The sequence below is a fragment of the Aedes aegypti genome, chromosome 3 (genome assembly GCF_002204515.2).
Source record: "Aedes aegypti strain LVP_AGWG chromosome 3, AaegL5.0 Primary Assembly, whole genome shotgun sequence".
In the NCBI taxonomy this organism is placed as follows: Eukaryota; Metazoa; Arthropoda; class Insecta; order Diptera; family Culicidae; genus Aedes; species Aedes aegypti.
Window position 1 is genome coordinate 180,042,798 of NC_035109.1, and position 20,946 is coordinate 180,063,743.

Sequence of the window (20,946 nt, forward strand, 5' to 3'; positions counted from 1 at the left end):
AAGGACATCTTTGCGCTGGATTGCGAGATGTGCTACACTACGGGTGGACTGGAACTCACTCGCGTTACTGTTGTGGACATTAATGAGAAAACAGTTTACGACGCGCTAGTGAAACCCACAAACAAAGTGATTGACTATAATACCAGGTAATTTCTGTTTTCATTCAAATTGGACATGGCTTAAATCGATTTCTCAACGATTTATTTCAGGTTTTCTGGAATAACGGAACAGATGCTAAAGAATACTACAACCAACTTGCACAATGTTCAAGCCGTTCTGCTGTCGATGTTCAATTCGGAAACGATACTTGTAGGGCACAGTCTGGAAAGTGACTTCAAAGCACTGAAACTGATTCACGATGTCGTAGTGGACACGTCCGTTCTCTATCCGCACAAAATGGGACCACCGAAAAAGCGAGCTTTGAAAACCCTTTGCATTGAGAATCTGAAGAAAATCATCCAGGAAAATGGTAAGTTTTTAGGGCCAAAAACCGCCATGTGTAACAAATATTTGAATATATTTTATCTCTATTACAGATAATGGACACGACAGTGCGGAAGACTCGGTTGTTTGCATCCAGTTAATTAAGCATTATCTTAGAAATCGTATCATATGATCAATGCCGTACAACTTGTTGCGCGTTCAATCCGTTCTAGAATCGTCTTTAGTGGACGCTGTTATCATCAGGATCTATTTATTTCACATCATGTTATTGCTAAGCAGATCTCCATATTGCACTATGGAACCGGTATACTCATTACGCTAGAGCCTGTCTTAAGTTAAACATGTTCGGATATGTTGAGCATTTAGCAATAATGAGAAATAAGATCAAAATTCAACACAGCATTACTTTTTTCTATCAATAGAAAAATTATTTAATAAAAGCAAAACTTAACCTAATTTACATTTACAGATGTTTGTTTTGTACTTGAGGAATGAAAACGAAGGCATTCAGAGTATTTGGTATCTCTTCAGGTCGGCTGGGCGATCAAAAAACCATGATCAAGTTCTGTAGCAGCCTCAGTGGTGATGTAGTACAAACGTTTCGCTTTCTAGGACAATGGTATCGTCTCAGGCACTTGGAGAGGGAAAGGTCACAGTGACATAATCGCGAAGCACAGGCATTCGGGCCGTTCCATTCGCCATGGTCAATAGCTTAAAAATATAAGAAGTACATTTTTTAGAATCGGGGAATATAACTTGCAGATTTAGCATTTATTTATTGATTTATTTGTTGTTTGGCAGCGTACGATTAAGTGATAAGAAATCAGCTGCGGGAGATAATTTCTGAACATGGTTTTCTGGCGGAACTAATCAGGCTGATACGTGCTACGCTAGATGGTTCGGATTGTAGACGAGGTGTTAACCTTGATTTGTGGCGATAGACTGAAGTCTTCAGTCTAACTGATTATGTGGGCCACCTCAATGTTCTCAAAATATAAATATATTTTTTTATGAAATGAAGTTTGTGGATCATTTTTTGCGAACACGAAGATAAGATCTCTGGACTTAGCTCTGGGCTCTTTTACTCTGGTTCTCCAACTCGATTTCGAGCTATGGAGTATCGAGTAAGGGAGAGTTGACTGTGTCTTGAGGACATCTCTCCTCTAAGGTTAAGATCAGGGATTGAATCCTGAGAAAATCTCTCACTTATCGCTCTCTGTAACAATCATCATTTGCAGCACATCATGAGAGCAGGTTTATCGTATACTACTATAGCTTTGGTTAAATCGGAGGGATAGCAGTGCATGATAAAACCCCTCTAAACAAGCTCCAAATCTGGGGGACACTATTGCTATCGGATTTTCGGGAATTGTTTATCGTGCCAGTAAAATAAAACATCTACAGTCACCCCACAGTTATGGATCAACTAAGGGCCATTTTTCAGAACAAAATATGATTAAAATACATGGTGACGCTGTACAAATTAAACTTACATTCCTGATACTGCAGAATATAGTTGTTTTTGAGAATACAGCTCAAAATTCGCGGATATTTACCAAAAAGTGTCGATTTCAATAGAAATTCCAAACGATGTCCAACCCACAGATGTGGATCAGTGGGAGAGAAGGATCCTTAGGGCCCATTCACAAATTTCATAACGCTAGAGGGGGTGGGTGGGTGTCCTCGTGATGTTAAGGCCCATACAAAAATGTAATAATATTCATACAAAAAGCGTTACAAGGGGGTGGGTGGGTGTCCAAAATGACCAATTTCTGCGTTATGAAATAAATGAATGAGCCCTTATTATGGATCAAATCGACTCATATTATGGATCAAAACACTATAACAGCAATTTATCTGCGAGGCAAACGAATGGTGTTTTAGTGCAAGCATACGTTTTGGCGTTTCTTTCGGAATCGTCTTATCCTTGATTCATAACTGTGGTATGAGTTTCAATGCCCCACAGTTATGAATCAACGCTTCTAGGAATACGGTTGACATTTTAGTTCCTACGAACGTAAATAATATACTTTAGCATATTATGATTGATTGCGATGCTGTACAGATCTATTGTTCACGTAAGAAAAATGTTTTGCGAAATTGCATCTGTATTTGATGAGATATTCCCGTTATAATCCAACTCTGATTCATATCTGTGTGCTATCCATAACTGTGGGGTGACTGTACCCCCAATGGTACAGAAGCGAAAAAAAAAATTAACATCGTTCTCTCATTGGGGCTCTCGTTCGCTGCTCTTATATCAAATTTGTTACAACTTGCAATACATTCCCAATCATATACCCCTACACATGGGATATATTTCTTCGCTTGCCAATCAAAGAAAATGCAAATAATCTGCCCCTAAACATTTTATTAAAATCAATTGGAAAACTATCTTAAGACAGCTACGTTGGACACGTGTTTTGCTTCTCTGGACAACTATAGCCACTGAGGCATTTGGCTAAAGAGCGATCACATCGGCACAATCGTATAGCGCAGGATTCCCGGTCATCCCATTCGCCATGTTTGATAGCTGGAAAGAAACATATTCATCTAGTAGAATTTAAACGAACAATATACACTGATAGCCAAAATAAAGTGCCCACCTTACCAGTTTTCGAATTTCTCTCATTGATTTGATTCAAATTAAAGTTAACACACTTAAACCTTTTTTGATATTTTTTTTTTTTTTTGATATTCTTTTAAAGTTGATAAAAACATTGATTTGATAAAAAAAGAGTTTTACTCAAAGAAAAAGAAAATCAATCTGTATCGAAAAAAAAATAGTGACAAGAAAAGTGCCCACTTCTTTCTTTGTCCCAGAAAAGATGATTTAAGATAAATAAAAAGCAATTTAATAGTTAATGTGTCCTCCTTTGGCCTTAAGGACTTGCTGTAGGCGCTTCGGCACGCTTTTCACTAGGTTTTGTAGGTGTTGTGGATCTAGTTCTTCCCAGGCGCGCACCAAGGCTTCAAAATAATTATTTTTGGTAACACCAGTTTTGTCCACAAATTCTCGATGGGGTTGAGGTCTGGGCTTTGTGGAGGCCATTCCAGTGGTTTAATCCGACAAGACCGGAAGAAAGACTTGGTCTTCTTGGCAGTATGCATTGGGTCGTTGTTCTAGAGAAATATGAATTTCTCTTCAAGGCCCGTCTGGATCAGCGAAACCTCCAGATTTTCCCGCAAGATGTTGATGTAGGAATCTGCGGTCATTATTCCGTCGATTTTCACGAGGCTTCCTACTCCACTCCATGAAAAACACCCCCAGACCATCACATTTCCTCCTCCATGCTTCACCGTTCCTTGGATGTGGCGCTCTGCAGCACACACGAGGCCGCCGCTTTCGGTTAAACAGCTCGAGCTTCAGGAGCGCCACATCCAAGGAACGGTGACGCATGGAGGTGTGATGTGATGGGTGTTTTTGGGCAATGTTTTTATAATTGACATAACTAAACATATTGAAGGAATAGCTTCATAGTATCTTCAGCAAAGTTGTGACGAGATGAATAAGTTTGCTGAAGACAGTTTTTGTGTAGGGCTATCAGATTTTTAGATAAAAAGTTTTGAATTTTTCGTCGAAAATTACACTTTAGTCAAATCGTTATTACTTATAAACTCGTGATTGGAAAAATTATTCAAAAATAAATAAGTAGATGAAAAACCGAATTTAGTACTATACTATACAATTCAATTCCACTAGAGTTTGTATCCTTTGACATATACGCGTATTTCGATCTCAACTGTAAGGCCGTCTTCAGTGTCGTGTACTAGACTCGACACTGAAGACGGCCTTACAGTTGAGGTCGAAATACGCGTATCTGTCAAAGGATACAAACTCTAGTGGAATTAAGTGGTATAGTACTGAATTCGTTTTTTTTTCATCTACTTATAGGTATTCTACTAAACAGCTCGAAAATTTATTATCAAAAATATATGTTCAAACTCAAGTTATATCTGATGTTCTGTGAAAGTTTCATTCGAATCGGTCCATAAATAACTGAGATCTAACTTACCAAAGTTGGTCATTTTGTATGGAAAATCGAAAAAGTTGCAAATGCATGTGAATAAGTTGGGGCCTTCCTTAGCCGAGTGGTTAGAGTCCGCGGCTACAAAGCAAAGCCATGCTGAAGGTGTCTGGGTTCGATTCCCGGTCGGTCCAGGATCTATTCGTAATGAAAATTTTCTTGACTTCCCTGGGCATAGAGTATAATCGTACCTGCCACACGATATACGAATACAAAAATGGAAACTTTGGCAAAGAAAGCTCTCAGTTAATAACTGTGGAAGCGCTCATGAAAACACTAAGCTGAAAAGCAGGCTCTGTCCCAGTGAGGACGTTAATGCCAAGAAGAAGATGTGAATAAGTTCTCTGTTTATTCGACAAACCAGCTGAATATTTCATGGGTGCGCAACAGCAACAGGGTAGCGGATTTAGTTGAAATCTGGAAACGTAGCTCAATCTTGAAATCTTGATCGATTTCACAAACCAGATTCTGGATTAACAGCTCAGCAGGTTTCTAGCAGCGAGGTACTTCTCTCTAAGCAAGTTCGGAGGAGCTCTTACCAGCTCGAAAGCGGAAATGGAATGATACTGAATTCGACGAAGGCAGCAGGTTTTTATAACCTTGGAATAGTAGATGATGCTCCTCCCTTTTGTGCTCTCCGCTTTCTGATCGACCAATCTGGGTAATGGGTATGTGCCAATAATGTGTTGAGCTTGGAATTACTTGAAAATTGCGGAAAATGCTAATACGTGAGAATTTGGTCGAACATGAATTGTTGGAATGATTGACATTCCCTAAATAGTCAATACGAGCTATTGATAATCAATTGTTTTCTTTATTATGAAGTGAAATTTCTGATCCATGGGTGCCAAAATTATTACAATTGTTCAATGAGAATGTCTTTTCAAAAGCATTCTAAATATGTCGCAATTTTGTTACATGTGATAATTTTCCTAATCAAAGTGTTCCCATAAAATATGGAACATAAAAGGCGCTGTTGGAAATGCCACTCTATTTTACAATCGTTGTGAAATGTTGAGCACTCACCCCGACGGCACTGCAGCAGCGTCCGCGAGTACAATCTCAATTTTGTATGAAGCTGTGACATTTATTTAGGAATATAAGAAGTCAGCTGAATGTTTCGTGGCTGGAAACGCTTGAAATCTTCAGCGATTTCACTAGTCCAACGCTCGATTAGCAGCTCCTCGGACCAGCAACTCAGGGGGCTTCTGGTATTTGTTCCTAACGGGATTGCTTCTTGACCACCAATGCTGATTTTATCACGAGTCGAAATCTTGAAGCGCGGGTCAACAGCTCCTCGGCCGATGAAATTTGCGGCGGCGATGACGATGGCTGGGAGAACGCAAACAAGCGGTGAACCACAAAGCAAGAATGACTCCGCCCGACCGTGTTTACAGTTCGACAGCAAATTCTCCTGTGGACTGCTTCCTCTTCTTCTTCTTGGCGGCGGCAGCGGTGATGGCTCTGGCTTCGGACGGAATCTTCTCTAGCTCGCTCGACAGTTTGATTTGAGCGAAGCAAGACAAACGGTGGGGTTCTTCGCTATCGATGTCTGTGCCTGAGAAGCACGCCCGGTCAGAGCAAGCCGATCTGTTGCCTGCTGAGATGCGAGCCAATCGGAGAGTGAAATGCAAATGACGTCAAATTTTCTCCTGCACCCCTATTTATAGATTTGCTTAAAATCAACGTTATCTTTTAAAACAATTATCAAACTATTTAGACAGGTATGTAGGATTCAGTAAGTAAACGACATGAACCTTTGATGTCTTGTCAGCAAAAAGTTATAAACCTTTAAAATATTTCATGCCAACGTAACGCTCTTGGTTTTGAAATTACAATTTCACTCCTGTATAGAGAAGAAAGACGTAGAGTGTTTTCGAGCGTAAAGTGCTGCGGACAATACTCGGTGGGAAACTCGAAAATGGTGTGTGGCGCAGACGCATGAATCACGAGTTGTATCAAGTGTACAAAAATGCGAATATTATCAAGCGTGTAAAATACGGCAGACTTCAGTGGGCTGGTTACTTAGTGCGAATGTTGGAAGAAAGAATTGCGAAAATAATATTCAGCAGGGTACCAGGTAGAGGTCGGCGGCTTCGGGGAAGACCACGAATACGCTGGCTGTACGCAATAGAGGAGGACCTGGCGACTCTAAACGTTCGGGGCAACTGGAGAAGTTTCGCCCAAGATCGACAAAGATGGAGCTCTACGATACGCCCGGCAATGACGTGACGCTACGCTGTAGCCATCAAGGTATCAAGGTAAGAGCAAACGATTGATATATTGATATACGCTGGAAGAATATCAGTTCTTATCCGCGTTGATTATAAACAGTGCTCTTCAAGCTCAGCGTAAACCGGTTCCGGAATCTTCAGTATGACGTCAGCCGCCCACCCTGTGGTGGAAGACGAATGCACCGGAGTCTATCGCGAAAGACCAGATGCGTTTAAAGAATATCGGAAACGTGGCACACGCGATAAGGGCCCATTCACAAATTTCATAACGCTAGAGGGGGTGGGTGGGTGTCCTCGTGATGTTACGGCCCATACAAAAATGTAATAATATTCATACAAAAAGCGTTACAAGGGGGTGGGTGGGTGTCCAAAATGACCAATTTCTGCGTTATGAAATAAATGAATGAGCCCTAACTACGATCGGCATTGTTCTCTTGACCGCAAGTTCAAGAGCCTCGTGAAAGCGAAGAAACGCGGTTACTGGAGAAACTTCGTCAACGGATTATCAAGGGAAACTTCGATGCGAACCCTGTGGACAGTCGGTAGAAGAATGCGAAACGCACAATCGGTAAACGAGGATCGAAAAAGCTCCTCTCGATGGATATTCGATTTCGCGAAGAAAGTTTGCCCGGACTGCGTCCAAATTCAAATGACTATTCGTGATTATCCAGACGAAAGGAATGCAATGGACTCAACTTTTTCGATGGTAGAATTTTCACTTGCTCTCTTTTTATGTAATAATTCTACCCCAGGTATGGATAGAATTAAGTTCAACTTGCTGTAAAATCTCCCAGACATCGCAAAGAGGCGCTTGTTGAACTTATTCAATGTATTCTCGAAGAGCAACATTCAACGGAACGATCCCTTTGTCCAATCCCTTCCTTGAAATTATTGTTACCCCTAACCTCGACCAAACCGGGTGTCCCAGAAAGTATGCGCACGACTTTGATAACGAATATCACAATATTTTTCCAAACAACTAAATATTTTTATATTTTTCTTAGGGGCATTTCAAAAGCTACTTGTGAAAATTTTGTTTGACAAAGCCTTTTACATTGAAATTTTTGACATTAGAAAATCAATTCCTATCTAACCAGCACATACCCTACTTTTGTGTTTGGTTGGAACTTAACTAATAATAAATGTTTTTATCGAAATCTTTCGATGTTGTGAGTTCATGTACATTGTATCCAAGATGGTCCACAATAAATTTTATTTAAAATTTTAGTCGGCTTTGCTAAAAAACATTTGACAAAATTGTAAAATTCTAAAAAATCGCTCATTCTTCTCTCCACATAAGACAAATTTACGAAATCATAGCTTATCAGGTACTTTAAATATAAATAAAAATAATTCATTTCATATTTACTTATGTAAAATATCTATAATTTTGAACAGGCAACAAAACTTTCAGATTTTTACATGTTTTAACCTATATCCGTGAAAACATGTACAAAGACTTGGTTTTGACCCTTTTAAAAATCGACCACAACTGAAATCGAAAGTTAAGTTTCTATTCAAACTTCACATACTCAAGCTTAAAATTTCCATTAAAATAAGTGATAGCCTGGTAATTTATCGTATCGGCAATGATGAATATATTTTTTCAAATTTTTATTTTACGTACTTTCGCACAAATTTCGTGCAACAAAGTCGCTTAGATATAACGTGATTTGTGCAAAACTGATAAGAGGAGCTTCCATAAATGTTACACCATATACAAACAAGAAGCAAAAAAATCTCTCAAAATCCAAAATCTACTCTTAATATGTGCGAAAATAAAATTTGTGAAAATCACATTTTCATCTGCACTAATTTCAAAATGGCACATTGCACGGTGACGTCATCAGAAAATCGCTTTCTTTCCCTCATTCGAGAAATCTGAAAATAACGGTGCCAGTACCTGTCAAAGTTGACAGGTACTGGCAACATTGTTTTCAAGTTTTGTTGAAGAGCAAAAGAGAGAGAATTTCGCCCTGAAATGCCTAATTGAATGGCAGTATGGTGAAGTCGTGCCCATATTTTCTGGGACACCCTATAATGAATAAATGTCGCACTAATCCATGAAATAACTCGAATGTATATAAACCGTGAAACGATTATACCTTGTATTGTCAAATACCGTCAAGCTACCATTCACCGTGCATTTAAGAAAAAAATGAACTTCAAAATATTACACAACATTTCCAAATAATTTTAAGCGTACTAGAATACCACTACGTAGCGTACAATTATATAATAAATCAGCGAAAAATCTAAAACTAATGATGCATAACAATAAATTGCGTGTGAATAATGTTTGAAAATGTCATGTTAAGGTCGTCTCATACCGTTCTATGTCACCATCTACCGTGCACACTAGTGCACCATTCACCGTGCGTATAGTTTTCGCCATGATTTAATTTTGTATCTTGAAGAAACGTTGTTGATGGAGCAATTATGTTGCTAGTAGTGTCCGTACACATTTTTAAGAGTATTTAAATCTTCATTTACGATAAAACCCATAAAAATTTTAAAAATTGGCTAAATAATTATTTTTTCGTTGAAATCGTTATAGGAGGTTTGACTGTATTGTCCAAACCATTCCATATTCACTCAAAAACTAAATATGAAGTAGTTTAATGACGACATCACAATAAATCTAATATTACCGAATAATTTCATACCTTTTACACTAATGCACGGTAATAGGAACCATATATATTGAAAAGTATCCATTCACCGTGCATTTGGTTTCGACTGAAACACAATAAAAAATTCAATTTTGCATAAAATCTCATTGCTCATACGATGAAATACATCTTTCTTGTAGTTTCCACAGTGAAAACTCGTTGAAATTTCGAAAAATTTCATACTCTATCGTTAAAATGAAAAATGTGATTTTTTGGCGTTTCTACTAAGAGTGTTGAAAAGTCTCAAAACAAAACAGAATTCACATGATTTTGACTACATAAACTAGGGTTTTCAAAATGCTTTGTGACAAAAACTACTTCATTTCATCTGTTTTATCTTATATTGATGACAAAAGAATAATTTGTGAAAATTGTATGAATATTCTGTAGGAATTTGTATACGTGCACGGTGAATGAAGGCCGCACGGTGACTGGTGACTTAACGGTAACTTTGATTGTGTAGAAACGTTGCATCTTGTATACCCCGAGAGTTGAAGTGTAGAATTCGAGAATAAAGATCTGTATTTCGACGCGCATCCGTGACACTTGTATTCTGTGTCTATCCGAGATCCGATACAACACACTGCACTTTCACCACACGTAATAATTTGCTTCAAGTTCTGACCCGTTAAATGATAACAAATGCTTTCGTATGATTCCACACTATCCACAACAATCAATATATGGGAAGCTTACATTTTATACTCACAGTTAATTCACTTACCACATAACGGTCGTCCCTTGTAGCATTTCCACAGATATGGTACAAAGTACTCCAGGAACATGAGACACTTTGCCTTGGAGTAGCAATAGTCGTGCATTTTGCAACATCGATCAATTCCGTCCACCGTCTGGCCCGATCCCAGGAATCCACAGTAGCAGCCGTATCCTTTGTAGATGATGGGATCACAGCCTGTTGCACACTTTATCATCGAGTACAAGTTGTAAACCGCCCGCTTGGAACGACCTTCTCGTGTCTGCTGGTTTGCTTCCTCGGTGTCTTTTTCCAGTTCTTCACTTTCGTTACTAAAAGTAAAACCAAATCCAACACGAACCAGAAAAAAACGAAGTATAATTTAATATCTTGTGTGGGTACATGTGATCGTAACACGCAAATTTAATAAACAAAAGACTTAAATGCCTGTAAGCAACAAACCTGCTCCTCGGAGTAGATTTGAACTGTTCACCTATATTTGTAACTGCATGGTCGGCAGATAACAATGCGATTGCATAATTCAGTTAGCAACCGAACCATTGAAATTGGATACATTTTTACGATTGTCGAGAAGAGTGAAATGAAATCTAGGGCAGTAGATAACTAGGCTCGGGCGGGCATCATCAGGCAGGTTTGTTTTCCTTTGCCATTTCTTTACGCATCCCCAAACGGGTTGCGCACCGAGAGGTTTAAAGAGTCTCAATGGCACTGTCAGCCGGTAGTAACAAAAAAATTGCACTAGTGTTTCTCAACCATGATCGGCCGCGGATCACTATGAAAAAAAAAACGATTGATAATTTCATTTGTTTGAGCCGTTCTGCTCAAGAGCCAAATGTACCTTAATATGGATTGAAGCATCACTTTTAAGGCTCGATAATCCATCAGCTTTATTGTTGAAATTTTAAAAAAATATATATGAACATTATTTTACTACCTTCAAAATAGCAGGTAGAGCACAATGATCGATTTTTTATGAACATAGCTTCGATTTCAAACGAAAATTAGAAAATTTGTAAAACAAAGACGGTTAAGGCCCAAACGCAATGATAGCGGAACGGCAACGGAAAGAGGAACTGGTTCGCCAGCAAATTCTATTTTTGTCGTTGTGGAATGCTCGTAATACAGATTCCTGGCTCAATTCTTAGTCGAATCCTCAAGACATAATAGCAAGATTATTGTACATCATTCTAAGAGCTTCGATAGATTTACATAAAACATTGATCTGTAGAACATATCCCTCTTTAGGGGTCCGCGAGACGTTTGAAAAACTTCAAAGGGGGTCGTGGCTTCTAAAAGATTGGGAACCATTGATATAGCGTCTCAATTATACTACCCTTGTCTCCGTCCCCATCAAGTAAAGTACCTTCAGATGATGCGAGGGTCTCCAGCCGGGTGCGAGTACTAAAGATTAAACCGCGAAGCGCAACTACGATCGCTCAGCAATGCTTATGGTGCTCATATTTCCACAAACCGACCGAGAGCGACACGCGTTGTAGCACTTTTGCCTACACGTTTGTGCAGTTTAGTCATTTTATTTATACCATTTATACTTGTTTTACCGCTCCTATTATGCAATCGTAAGAAACGGAAGTTTAAGTTTTAAATCTCGGCGCTTCACGTGCGGCACAAATTTTCGCATCTAGCTCTGGCTACGTGTAGGTATATCTGCCCAGCCCCCATATCTAGCTTGTGTCGTATCGTCTCGAGTCATCGAGGGGGGCAAATTATAACCCAATTATGTTGGTCAAACCGGTAGGATTAGCAACAAGTGAGCCGGTTTCGCACATGAAAGGTTTAATGACTTTTTACTTTTTTAGGATTGAAAATTAAAAGAAAACATGATCTGTGCTATGGGGCCTTCCTTAGCCGAGTGGTTAGAGTCCGCGGCTACAAAGCAAAGCCATGCTGAAGGTGTCTGGGTTCGATTCCCGGTCGGCCCAGGATCTTTTCGTAATGGAAATTTCCTGGACTTCCCTGGGCAAAGAGTATAATCGTACCTGCCACACGTTATACGAATGCGAAAATGGCAAGTTTGGCAAAGAAAGCTCTCAGTTAATAACTGTGGAAGTGCTCATAAGACCACTAAGTTGAGAAGTAGACTCTGTCCTAGTGAGAACGTTAATGCCAAGAAGAATAAGATGATCTGTGCTTGGACTTATAGACGCAGAATTTAAAGTTTTCTTTCTCTCATATGCCTTATTTATTATATCATTGATAGAAAACTAGTCTTTTCTTCAAGAAGCGAGTCATCCACTGGATGCAATTAGAGCCTGTTCATGACTTGTGTGGACTAAAGGATTTCACTTTTCCAGAACTAAATTATTCGTTTGCTCGTGGTGACATATCATGCAGTATTTTTGGAATGGCTCTAGAAGTCTAGAGTAAGGTATACTTCCTCCTAGAAAAAAAAGAAAAACCTCAAAGTTTAAGCCAAAAATATTGACATTTAGAGCAACTTGAAGGTGAATTATCAAGTTATAAAATATTATTAAAATGAAGTCTTCATAACATGATTATTTTATTCCCAATTTAGAATATTTTAGCATCACTTTCTTCAAAATAAAATTTATAAAATGCTTGTAGAACATTAAATTTGTACAAAATCAGAACTAGTCTGAGGTTAAAAGTAGTTTCTCCATATTTTCCTCATTCTACTAAAAAATCATCTTCGTTTGACAATCACTTCGTGAATACTTAACCAATTTCAAATCTTTTTAATGCTTTTGAAAAGTGGAAGTAGCACTTCAACGAACACCTGAATGGCGCTGAGAGGCAATGAAGGTCAATACAACGGAGGAAATGCCTTCATCAGTACTGTGGACGATGGAAACCAACCAGCCCCCACTTTAAGGAGGTTAAGGATGCCATTCGCCAGCTCAAGAACAATAAAGCTGCTGGTAAGGATGGTATTAGAGCTGAACTCATACAGATGGGTCCGGAGAGGCTGGTCATTTGTCTGCACCGGCTGATAGGCACAATCTGGGAAACAGAAAAGCCACCGGTTGAGTGGAAGGCAGGGGTAATATGCCCCATCTACAAGAAGGGCGACAAGTTAGGTCTCCCAACCGAGTGATCATAATTTTCAAGTATTATCCCAGATCATCTTCCATCGTCTGTCACCTGTATTAAATGAGTAAAGCATTTTCTAAGATTTTATATTTTCATGGCATTGTAGAATAACAGTTGAACGATGTTCAGAAAACCGATTATGATTTTATCAATAAATCAAAAAGATATAGCATAAACTAAGTGTCCACTTTATAAAACGAACAGCCCTCATACCGACACAAAAAAAAACACTAAATCGAAGGTACAAATTGCTGTATTTTCAAAAGGATGAAAAAAGCTTCGTGTTCCACAGGATATTTCATTCTTTTCAAAAATTAGCATAGATTTTATTTAATGGTTAATTTTCTGTCTGTCATATTAACCCCAAAATTAAATCGCTATAACTTCGCCAAATTTAAACGGATTTTCGATTTTTCTGCAGTTTTGGTAAGCAAATTTAATTGAATTTTACTAAAATTTATAAGAAAATTCTAAAGGGAGATGGTTCATTGCGGGGAGGGATTATTGAAAAACAGGTCTAAAAACAGCGAATTTTTGAAAGTTTGGACGTTTACATCTCAGAAGGAATTCTATATGAAATTATACATTCTTCGGTGAAGATTTGCATCAGGGAAAGGGCTACTATATTACGCATTGCTTAGTTAGGAATGTCACCGCATGACGTCGTTAGTTAATAAAAAACATGGTTTTCTGATTCCCTTAAGCGATCTGTTACTAGATCTTACGATGGTTCTTAATTCTAATGAATTTGAATATTGATTTCTTCGGCAAAGTTGCTCATTAGTCTTAAGACTATACACTACTGTTTGCTTAGTTCATCATTTCACAACTAGGAGGCGATAGTGACCGACAAATTTCAAACTCACATATCTCACGATGTAGAACAGCTAGAAAGTCGGAGTTTTCGGCAAAGTTGTTCGTTAGGTTTAGGACTATGTGCTGAATGCTTGGTTAGTTCGGAATCCTACATGCAGAGAAAACTACTTTAAATTCAATTAGATTCTGTATCCTAACAACAATAATTCTGTATCATATGCCGGCTTATAATAGCATTGTATTGTTATAATAACGACTATCAATTTGATTCAAAAATTTTAATTGTTGAATTTGACAGCTGTACTAGATGCGGTTTAACAAAACTATTTTTTTATTTTATAATTTTTTTGAATAGAAACAACAATATTTTTGTATCGAAATAAAACTTCAATTTTTTTTTTAATAAATGGAATTTTTTTGATTTTACAATGATTGTATTTGAAGTACAAAAGTGTTTTTAATGAACACACGCCGCTTATACTTTATTTTGCACTTATTTTGGAACGAACTTAAAGTAATTATAGAACGAAGCCATACCTCAAATTTTCAAGAGCACAAGACTTGAGAACCAAACAGTGCTTCGCGTTGAAAATTTATCCCACTGGTCACCACTAGCAATTAATGTTAATTAATTTTGCATCCTTGGTTCAAACGGCTTGGTATTGATGTTTTGAGCCGAAACAGAACCATCGTTTCTTGTTGGGATTTCTGCAACTTTTGGTTACCCCTGAAAATATTTCTATGTCATCATGGATAATGCACATTGAAAGCGGCTTAAAGTACCTACATTACTTTCCGAAGGTTCAAATGGTGGATGAAATTTATCATCTCCGCAAGCGATGGGGGCAGCATCAGTAGCTCAATTTTCTTCTGCTGAGTTACTATCGTGTTGTAGTTGGCTGCAATAATGAAAAATGATTGATTCGAATTCAAATTGGCTCAGTGGTTCCTTAGCTTACCGAGAAAGTATCCCATTATAGTATCGGACATTCCGCAACACTTCCTCCGCTTGAGCGTAATCCTCTGCGCCGGACATTTCACTTTTTCACTGTTCACAACGATAAACAAAATGGCGGATAAGCCATTTTATGAGACGTTTCGAATCATATGGTTTCCGCTTATGCTTTGAAAGTTTCTGGCGGGCCGATTTATTTACGTTTCTTCTAGCGCTACATTTGGAAGGAGCTTATTCAACAATGGCGCTGGTGTCATTGCAACAAAGTTTTTAATTTTCGCATGTAAAATTGAAATCGGTAGGTTTTCATCTACAGGTAACATAAAACATGTAAACCGATTAGAAACATGCGCTGAATGAGAAGGGAACGTCATCACCAACAAAAATGTGACCAACGCCATTCAGATATCATGCTAGATTTTGAACAACAACAATGAGCGGCCCGCCAGAAAACGTCACTTAAACGTCTCGTAAAATGGCTTATAAAATAAACTTTCACAAACATCAACAATTAAGGCAACTGAAACAAATAATTTAATTTGAACTAAAGTCTTTGTTTGTTGTTTCAAAACAAATTCTAATTTGAAACTGCTGTCAGTGGTTTTAACAATATTTTGTATCATTTTGAATAAAATCATTGTTGTTGCAACGCAATTTGTTCAATTACTACAAATTGAAAATACTTGTTGAAAACAACAGAAATTGGGTCCTAAAATTTTTAATGAAATCTTTTTTTTTTAATTATACGAAATGCATGTTACTGCAACTACTTTAGCTATTTTTCCCGCTCAAATAACGGCTATATCATGTTTAAACTTTAATTTAAAAATTGGGTCCATAAATGATACTTGACACTTTTGATCATGTTTGACGTTCGCTTAGTCGACAAAAACACCAAAGGGGTTTTAGTTTTAACACTGGGGTTGTTCCTATCTGACATTTCGGAAGGGACACGCAAAACAAAATATACCCAAAATTTGAGTTTAAGTCAAGGGGTGTGTCAAAATCTAAAGAAACATGAAAAAATGTTTTTTGGACTTAAACCAACGGAAAACATTAAAAAATTGAGTAAACATTTGTTTTTGGCTTAAACTTAAGTGTTTGGCACTAAAATTGGGACGGGGCTTTAGGACTCTATTATTATTGTTTTGAATCACTGCTAATTCTTTGTGTGTATAACTAGGAGGCGTTTTTCTGTTTCTGTTCGGGATGAACCACTGCGACCAATTTTCGTTGGTCTTTTGTGTTATACCCGTGTCCTTTGTTTAGTGCACGTTGTTCTACTCCATTACTATTGAGAAATAATGAAGTAGCCGTTTTCTATACAATTATCATTCTGTACTATTTTGCATAGAGCCTATTTAGAAAAAGAAAGCGCGCCTCTCACCATTCAACTCTCAAAAACGCGCCTCATTCAGATCCGGCCACTAAGCTAGTAGAATGAGACTGAATGTGACCATGAATCGGTATTCTAGTGTATCAAATTAGTGGTTCTACTCATAAAGTTCAAAGTCGGTTTTTGTAACTCTGAACAGGTTACATCGCATTAGACATTTAGATTCCTTGAAACAAGAAGCTTATTTTAGCATCATCTAGGACAAATAGAATTGATTCTAATTCGATTTTTGCTACTTTTGATGAAATGCAAATATATGTTTAGGCTAATAACGCTTTTATTACAAGAAAAAATGTGTTATCATAAGCATGAAACGAACTCACCAGTTGGTAATCCATCCTCGACTGAACACAAATATCTCACACATTGCGAGCGGCAAAACTTCTTGGCGTCCCGAAAACAAACCGTCTTGCTTGGGCCTTCCCAAACACCTACCCAGCAAGACGCGCGAAAACAGGGAAAACGAAGTTCTACGTCGACGAAAACACGCGCGAAACCGTGAGCAAAACCTTTCCGACGACGCAAAAACCAATCCGTCCCGCTTGGGCTTCACGAAGCAAGACGTTCAACAACAGAAAAAAAAGCTCTCCGGCGACGAACACACGCTCGAAACCGGGACCAGAACCTATCCAACGACGCAAAACCGAACCGTCCTCCCTTCAAATCAGTCAATGCGATTGAAAGCTTTACTGAAATATGTATGAAGAGCTTCCACGTGATTACCATTATCCATGGCTGTTAAAGAATAATTAATGAACTCCAGCAAGTTTGTTTGCAGCATGTTGAGCGTCCCTTAAGGTGAAGATGAATCGAAGTCACAGTTCATATTTTCAAGAGCACGGATCTGGAGAACCGAACATCCGTTTGAGCTGAAAACCTAATCGATTGATCACCGCCAGCTAGTGACCAATCGATTAAGTTTTCAGCTTGAACGGATGTTCGGTTCTCCAGATCCGTGCTTTTGAAAATTTGAACATTGGCTTCGATTCATCTTCACCTTAAAAAAAACCATGCTGAGTATGAGTTATTCTGTTTTTCACCATATTGAATAAAATTTTATGTATTATTGCCTCGAAAATCTTATGTCAGATTGTTTGCCACTTTTAAAGATCGGCACTTAAAATGAGCTTTTCCATGTTTCAGGGAAACTACCTGATTGCAGAGACACATTGTAGAGCCAAAATAGCGGAGATGCAAGTTCGATTGATAACATTTTCAAAAATACAGGTGGAATCCCGTCAGGTCCAGCACCTTTGGAGACATCTAGACTTTTTAGTGCATCTACAATATCATTTAGGGGGATTAGGGGCATAATGAACACACGGGACGAAATGAACACCCCCTAAATCTCTGAGAATATGCTTATTTCATCAAAAATTCACACACTGCATGAACTCTGTATTGTATTTGAAATGTTTGACGGTATAAAAGTTTAATTTTTGCTTCCATTGCATTGTTTGAAAATTGAAATATGAAATTTGAAAGTTTGTCTCAGATTCAAAATGGCATATAAGCAAGGCCTTGGAAGAATCTGATTTTTGAGCAAAGTATCGAACTCAGAAAGGTTGTTTTTAGCTACTATGATTGTGGGAGAGCCCCTTTACATACAGGGACGATTGACAGGCATTAAATATATTAAAATCACTAAATTCCATGCAAGTGTTCATTTCGCCCCGATACCTTTTTATCAGCGTTGTTTTTGACCCAATTTTCTATCTCGCTTCTCTGACATATGATTTAATTTTTATTATCATGGATGAATGCAGCACGTCGTACTAACATCAAACTTGAAAACAAGCTGAGGGTAAATTAAAAACATTGCAGTTTTATGGTCTTATAAAGAACATTTGCTTAACGTGTCCATTATGACCCTAATTCCTCAACTTTGATTTGATTGACGCAAATGTCTTTTGAGATTTCCGGAAGAAATGAAAAATATACACGATCTCGATTATTTTCCGAATATGTAGTGTAAACGTCTTGAAAAAATGTTGCAAAAAGATTGCAACTTTCTTCAGGGTTCACACCAATTTTATCATCAAGGTGCATTTCAGATTTGGTTCAGCGCATTAAGTTGCAGTAGGAAACTATGCGATTATTATAAGCACACTGAAAGAAACTTTGGAGTAATGACAACTACCGCTTGGTTCTTAAAAATACTATTCGTGAAAATATTTGAGATAAATAGATTTGCGCTTGTAGTTACTACAATGCGGTTGAAATCGCTATGCTGTTAAGGGGTTGATTTAACTACTTTTAAATAGTTAAGAAAACTATAATTTTGCATTGAAGACAAACACATGTTTGCTCGTTTTTACCATGGGCATGGTAATAGTAACAACAATCCTCGATACTAATGACATTGCAAACTACGTCATTTTTCCATCGACTTGTGTGTTTATAGATGAATGAGAATGCTCGGAAAGTGATTGATTTCTTTGTTCATTCATTTATATAATTATTCAAAACTAATAATATTTATTTTGCACAGAGCTAGTTTGATCAACACAGTGATGGTAAGCAAATAGAGGTTGATTTTGGCTAGTATTTACAACAAAAATATTCTATAGGTCACGTCCTGCTGCATTTTTTATGTTACAAAATTGAGCGACGATCTACTCTGTTTTTACTTCTATCGGTAGGTTGCAATACATTCAATATTTTCCAATTTCTAACAAACACGATTTTACAGGACATTGTACAAACGAAACCCCGTAGCTCAAAATTTCTCCAAATGGCAAGGAGCTTGTGAACCAAGAAATAATAGATAAAACACAAGCATTAAGTGCAGCTTGGCAACTTCGCTAGGAGAAGAACATTAAATTCTTACCTTTTATAATATAATAATGCAACTAGTTTTGCAAAAACCTATTGATTAATAAACAATGCTTTAGCCGTAAGAATTGAATTCTATTATTAACTTAAAGATTCATACATAATGTATTTGGATTTGCAATTTTGCGGATTACCGACAGTAAATTTTAATCTGTCATGTATTCCGGAAATTTACAAGTTCAGATACATTGTGTAAGGATCTTGCTAATGTTTTAAAATATTTTAGAATCATAAATATTAATGAAGCTAAATACACATATGTTGTAGTTTTAAACGCAACTCATAGTAGAAGCTTCGACTTTTGCTTGCGTTCAAATTTACCATGGAACGCGGTTAATTTTACTGCTTTTGCATTGCGCTCTCACCATGGTAAACAACACCATTTATTATTCTTGAAATAAATGCAATGGGTAGTCTGCACAAATCAAGTGGTGCTGTGCATTTAATTTAAACCATCAACATGGTAATTTTTACCGCAATGCTGTTTTCAGTGCAGTTGGTCGAAGGAAAATCAACATTGCAGATTTTGAATGATTTCCAGCTTGTAGACGAATATTTCGACATTCATTTTTCATAAGGGCTTATCTGTATTCATACATGTCTTTTCATCCTTGCCCTTTTTACATTATTGCAGAAAACTGTTTCACTTCTTGTAACATGTTTTCGTGCTGTGGTATAAAAAATCACTAAATTTTGCTGCAAGAACAAGAATTATTACAGATTTTTTAAATTTATGAAATCGTTAGCGAAAGAGAGGATCAATGAACAGAAATCGTTCATGTCAATTAAGCCCTTACACGGGAAAAAAAACTGTGGTAAAAATTACTATTTTAGCTGACTACGCCCATTCTTGAAACTACCATGGAATTTCAGACCAATTTACCATGTTTACGGTACATCCCACCACATTACTGGTACATTTGACAGACATAATTTACAACAATCTGATTTCGACAACAGACATGGTAAAATCAAGCGCATTTATAGTCTGCTGAAAATTGCCGGTGCGAGCGCTTAACCCCCTAAAATGGTAGTTTTACCGCAAAATATTTTTGCGTGTATGAAGGAACAGTGTCGATTTGTCAATTTTCAGCTTGGAAGTGGAACCGTTATCCCTTTTGAGTTTTTCTAGTACATACTAGGATTTTATTCGGTATCTTTGAAAACAAAAGAAATGCTTCTCCGACAATTTGCGTGCCCAGAAGCACGTAAAATTTGGCTAATTTTACAGTTGTTGCGAATTCCAATATCCCAATCTAATTTCAGCTTGAAACATATCTCGTCAAAAGCCTGCTGTATATTTATCAGTAAAAGTGAAAAAAATAAGAATTTTCTACTCAGAGGGGTTGACCCGTTTGCGCCACTGGATTAAGCTGATGATTATGGAATCATATTTTAGTTACACACTTAAAAACGATATCTCTGTTCGGTAATTTATTTTACGGGTTTCAATCAGTAAACCACAGAAAATACTGAGATTTCAGCTCTTTTGGATAATATTCACAAATTCACCGAAAGAAGCAAAAAGCCAGTAAAATGTTATTACTGACTTATCAGTATCGATTAACCGAGTTTTCGTTAATATGCAATGAAAACAATTGACCACGTGTGCTATCTGTCAAGAGGATGTACTTATAGCTAAAAAAAAAACAGAAAAAGAATGCCTACTGACGAAAATTTTAATTTTGTGATAGAAATATACATTTGATTTGGTAAGTATGCGAAAATCAGACGAATAAAAATCGAAACGATCTTCCGCCAATGTTTGTGCAACGGAACTCG

General features: G+C 37.5%; 1 protein-coding gene and 1 long non-coding RNA gene across 3 annotated transcripts in view; one reads left to right on the plus strand and one right to left on the minus strand.

Moving 5' to 3' along the window:
* Positions 1-822: 822 nt before the first annotated feature.
* LOC5578548 overlaps positions 823-20,946 on the minus strand; it is a 30,958-nt gene continuing 10,834 nt past the window's right edge. Inside the window, exons 4-5 of one of the 2 annotated variants that reach the window (XM_021850332.1) lie at positions 10,103-10,404; positions 823-1,155 (exon numbers count right to left, since the gene is read on the minus strand). In XM_021850332.1, coding sequence (XP_021706024.1) covers positions 989-1,155; positions 10,103-10,404 — 469 coding nt within the window. In that variant the 3' untranslated portion in view covers positions 823-988. Of the gene's footprint in view, positions 1,156-2,795; positions 2,978-10,102; positions 10,405-20,946 lie in introns of those variants that run through there. The other variant, XM_021850333.1, reaches the window with a different exon arrangement.
* On the plus strand, positions 18,424-19,232 carry LOC110678005. Its single transcript, XR_002501375.1, has 3 exons — positions 18,424-18,845; positions 18,900-18,967; positions 19,022-19,232. It is a non-coding gene; the product is annotated as an uncharacterized LOC110678005 (long non-coding RNA).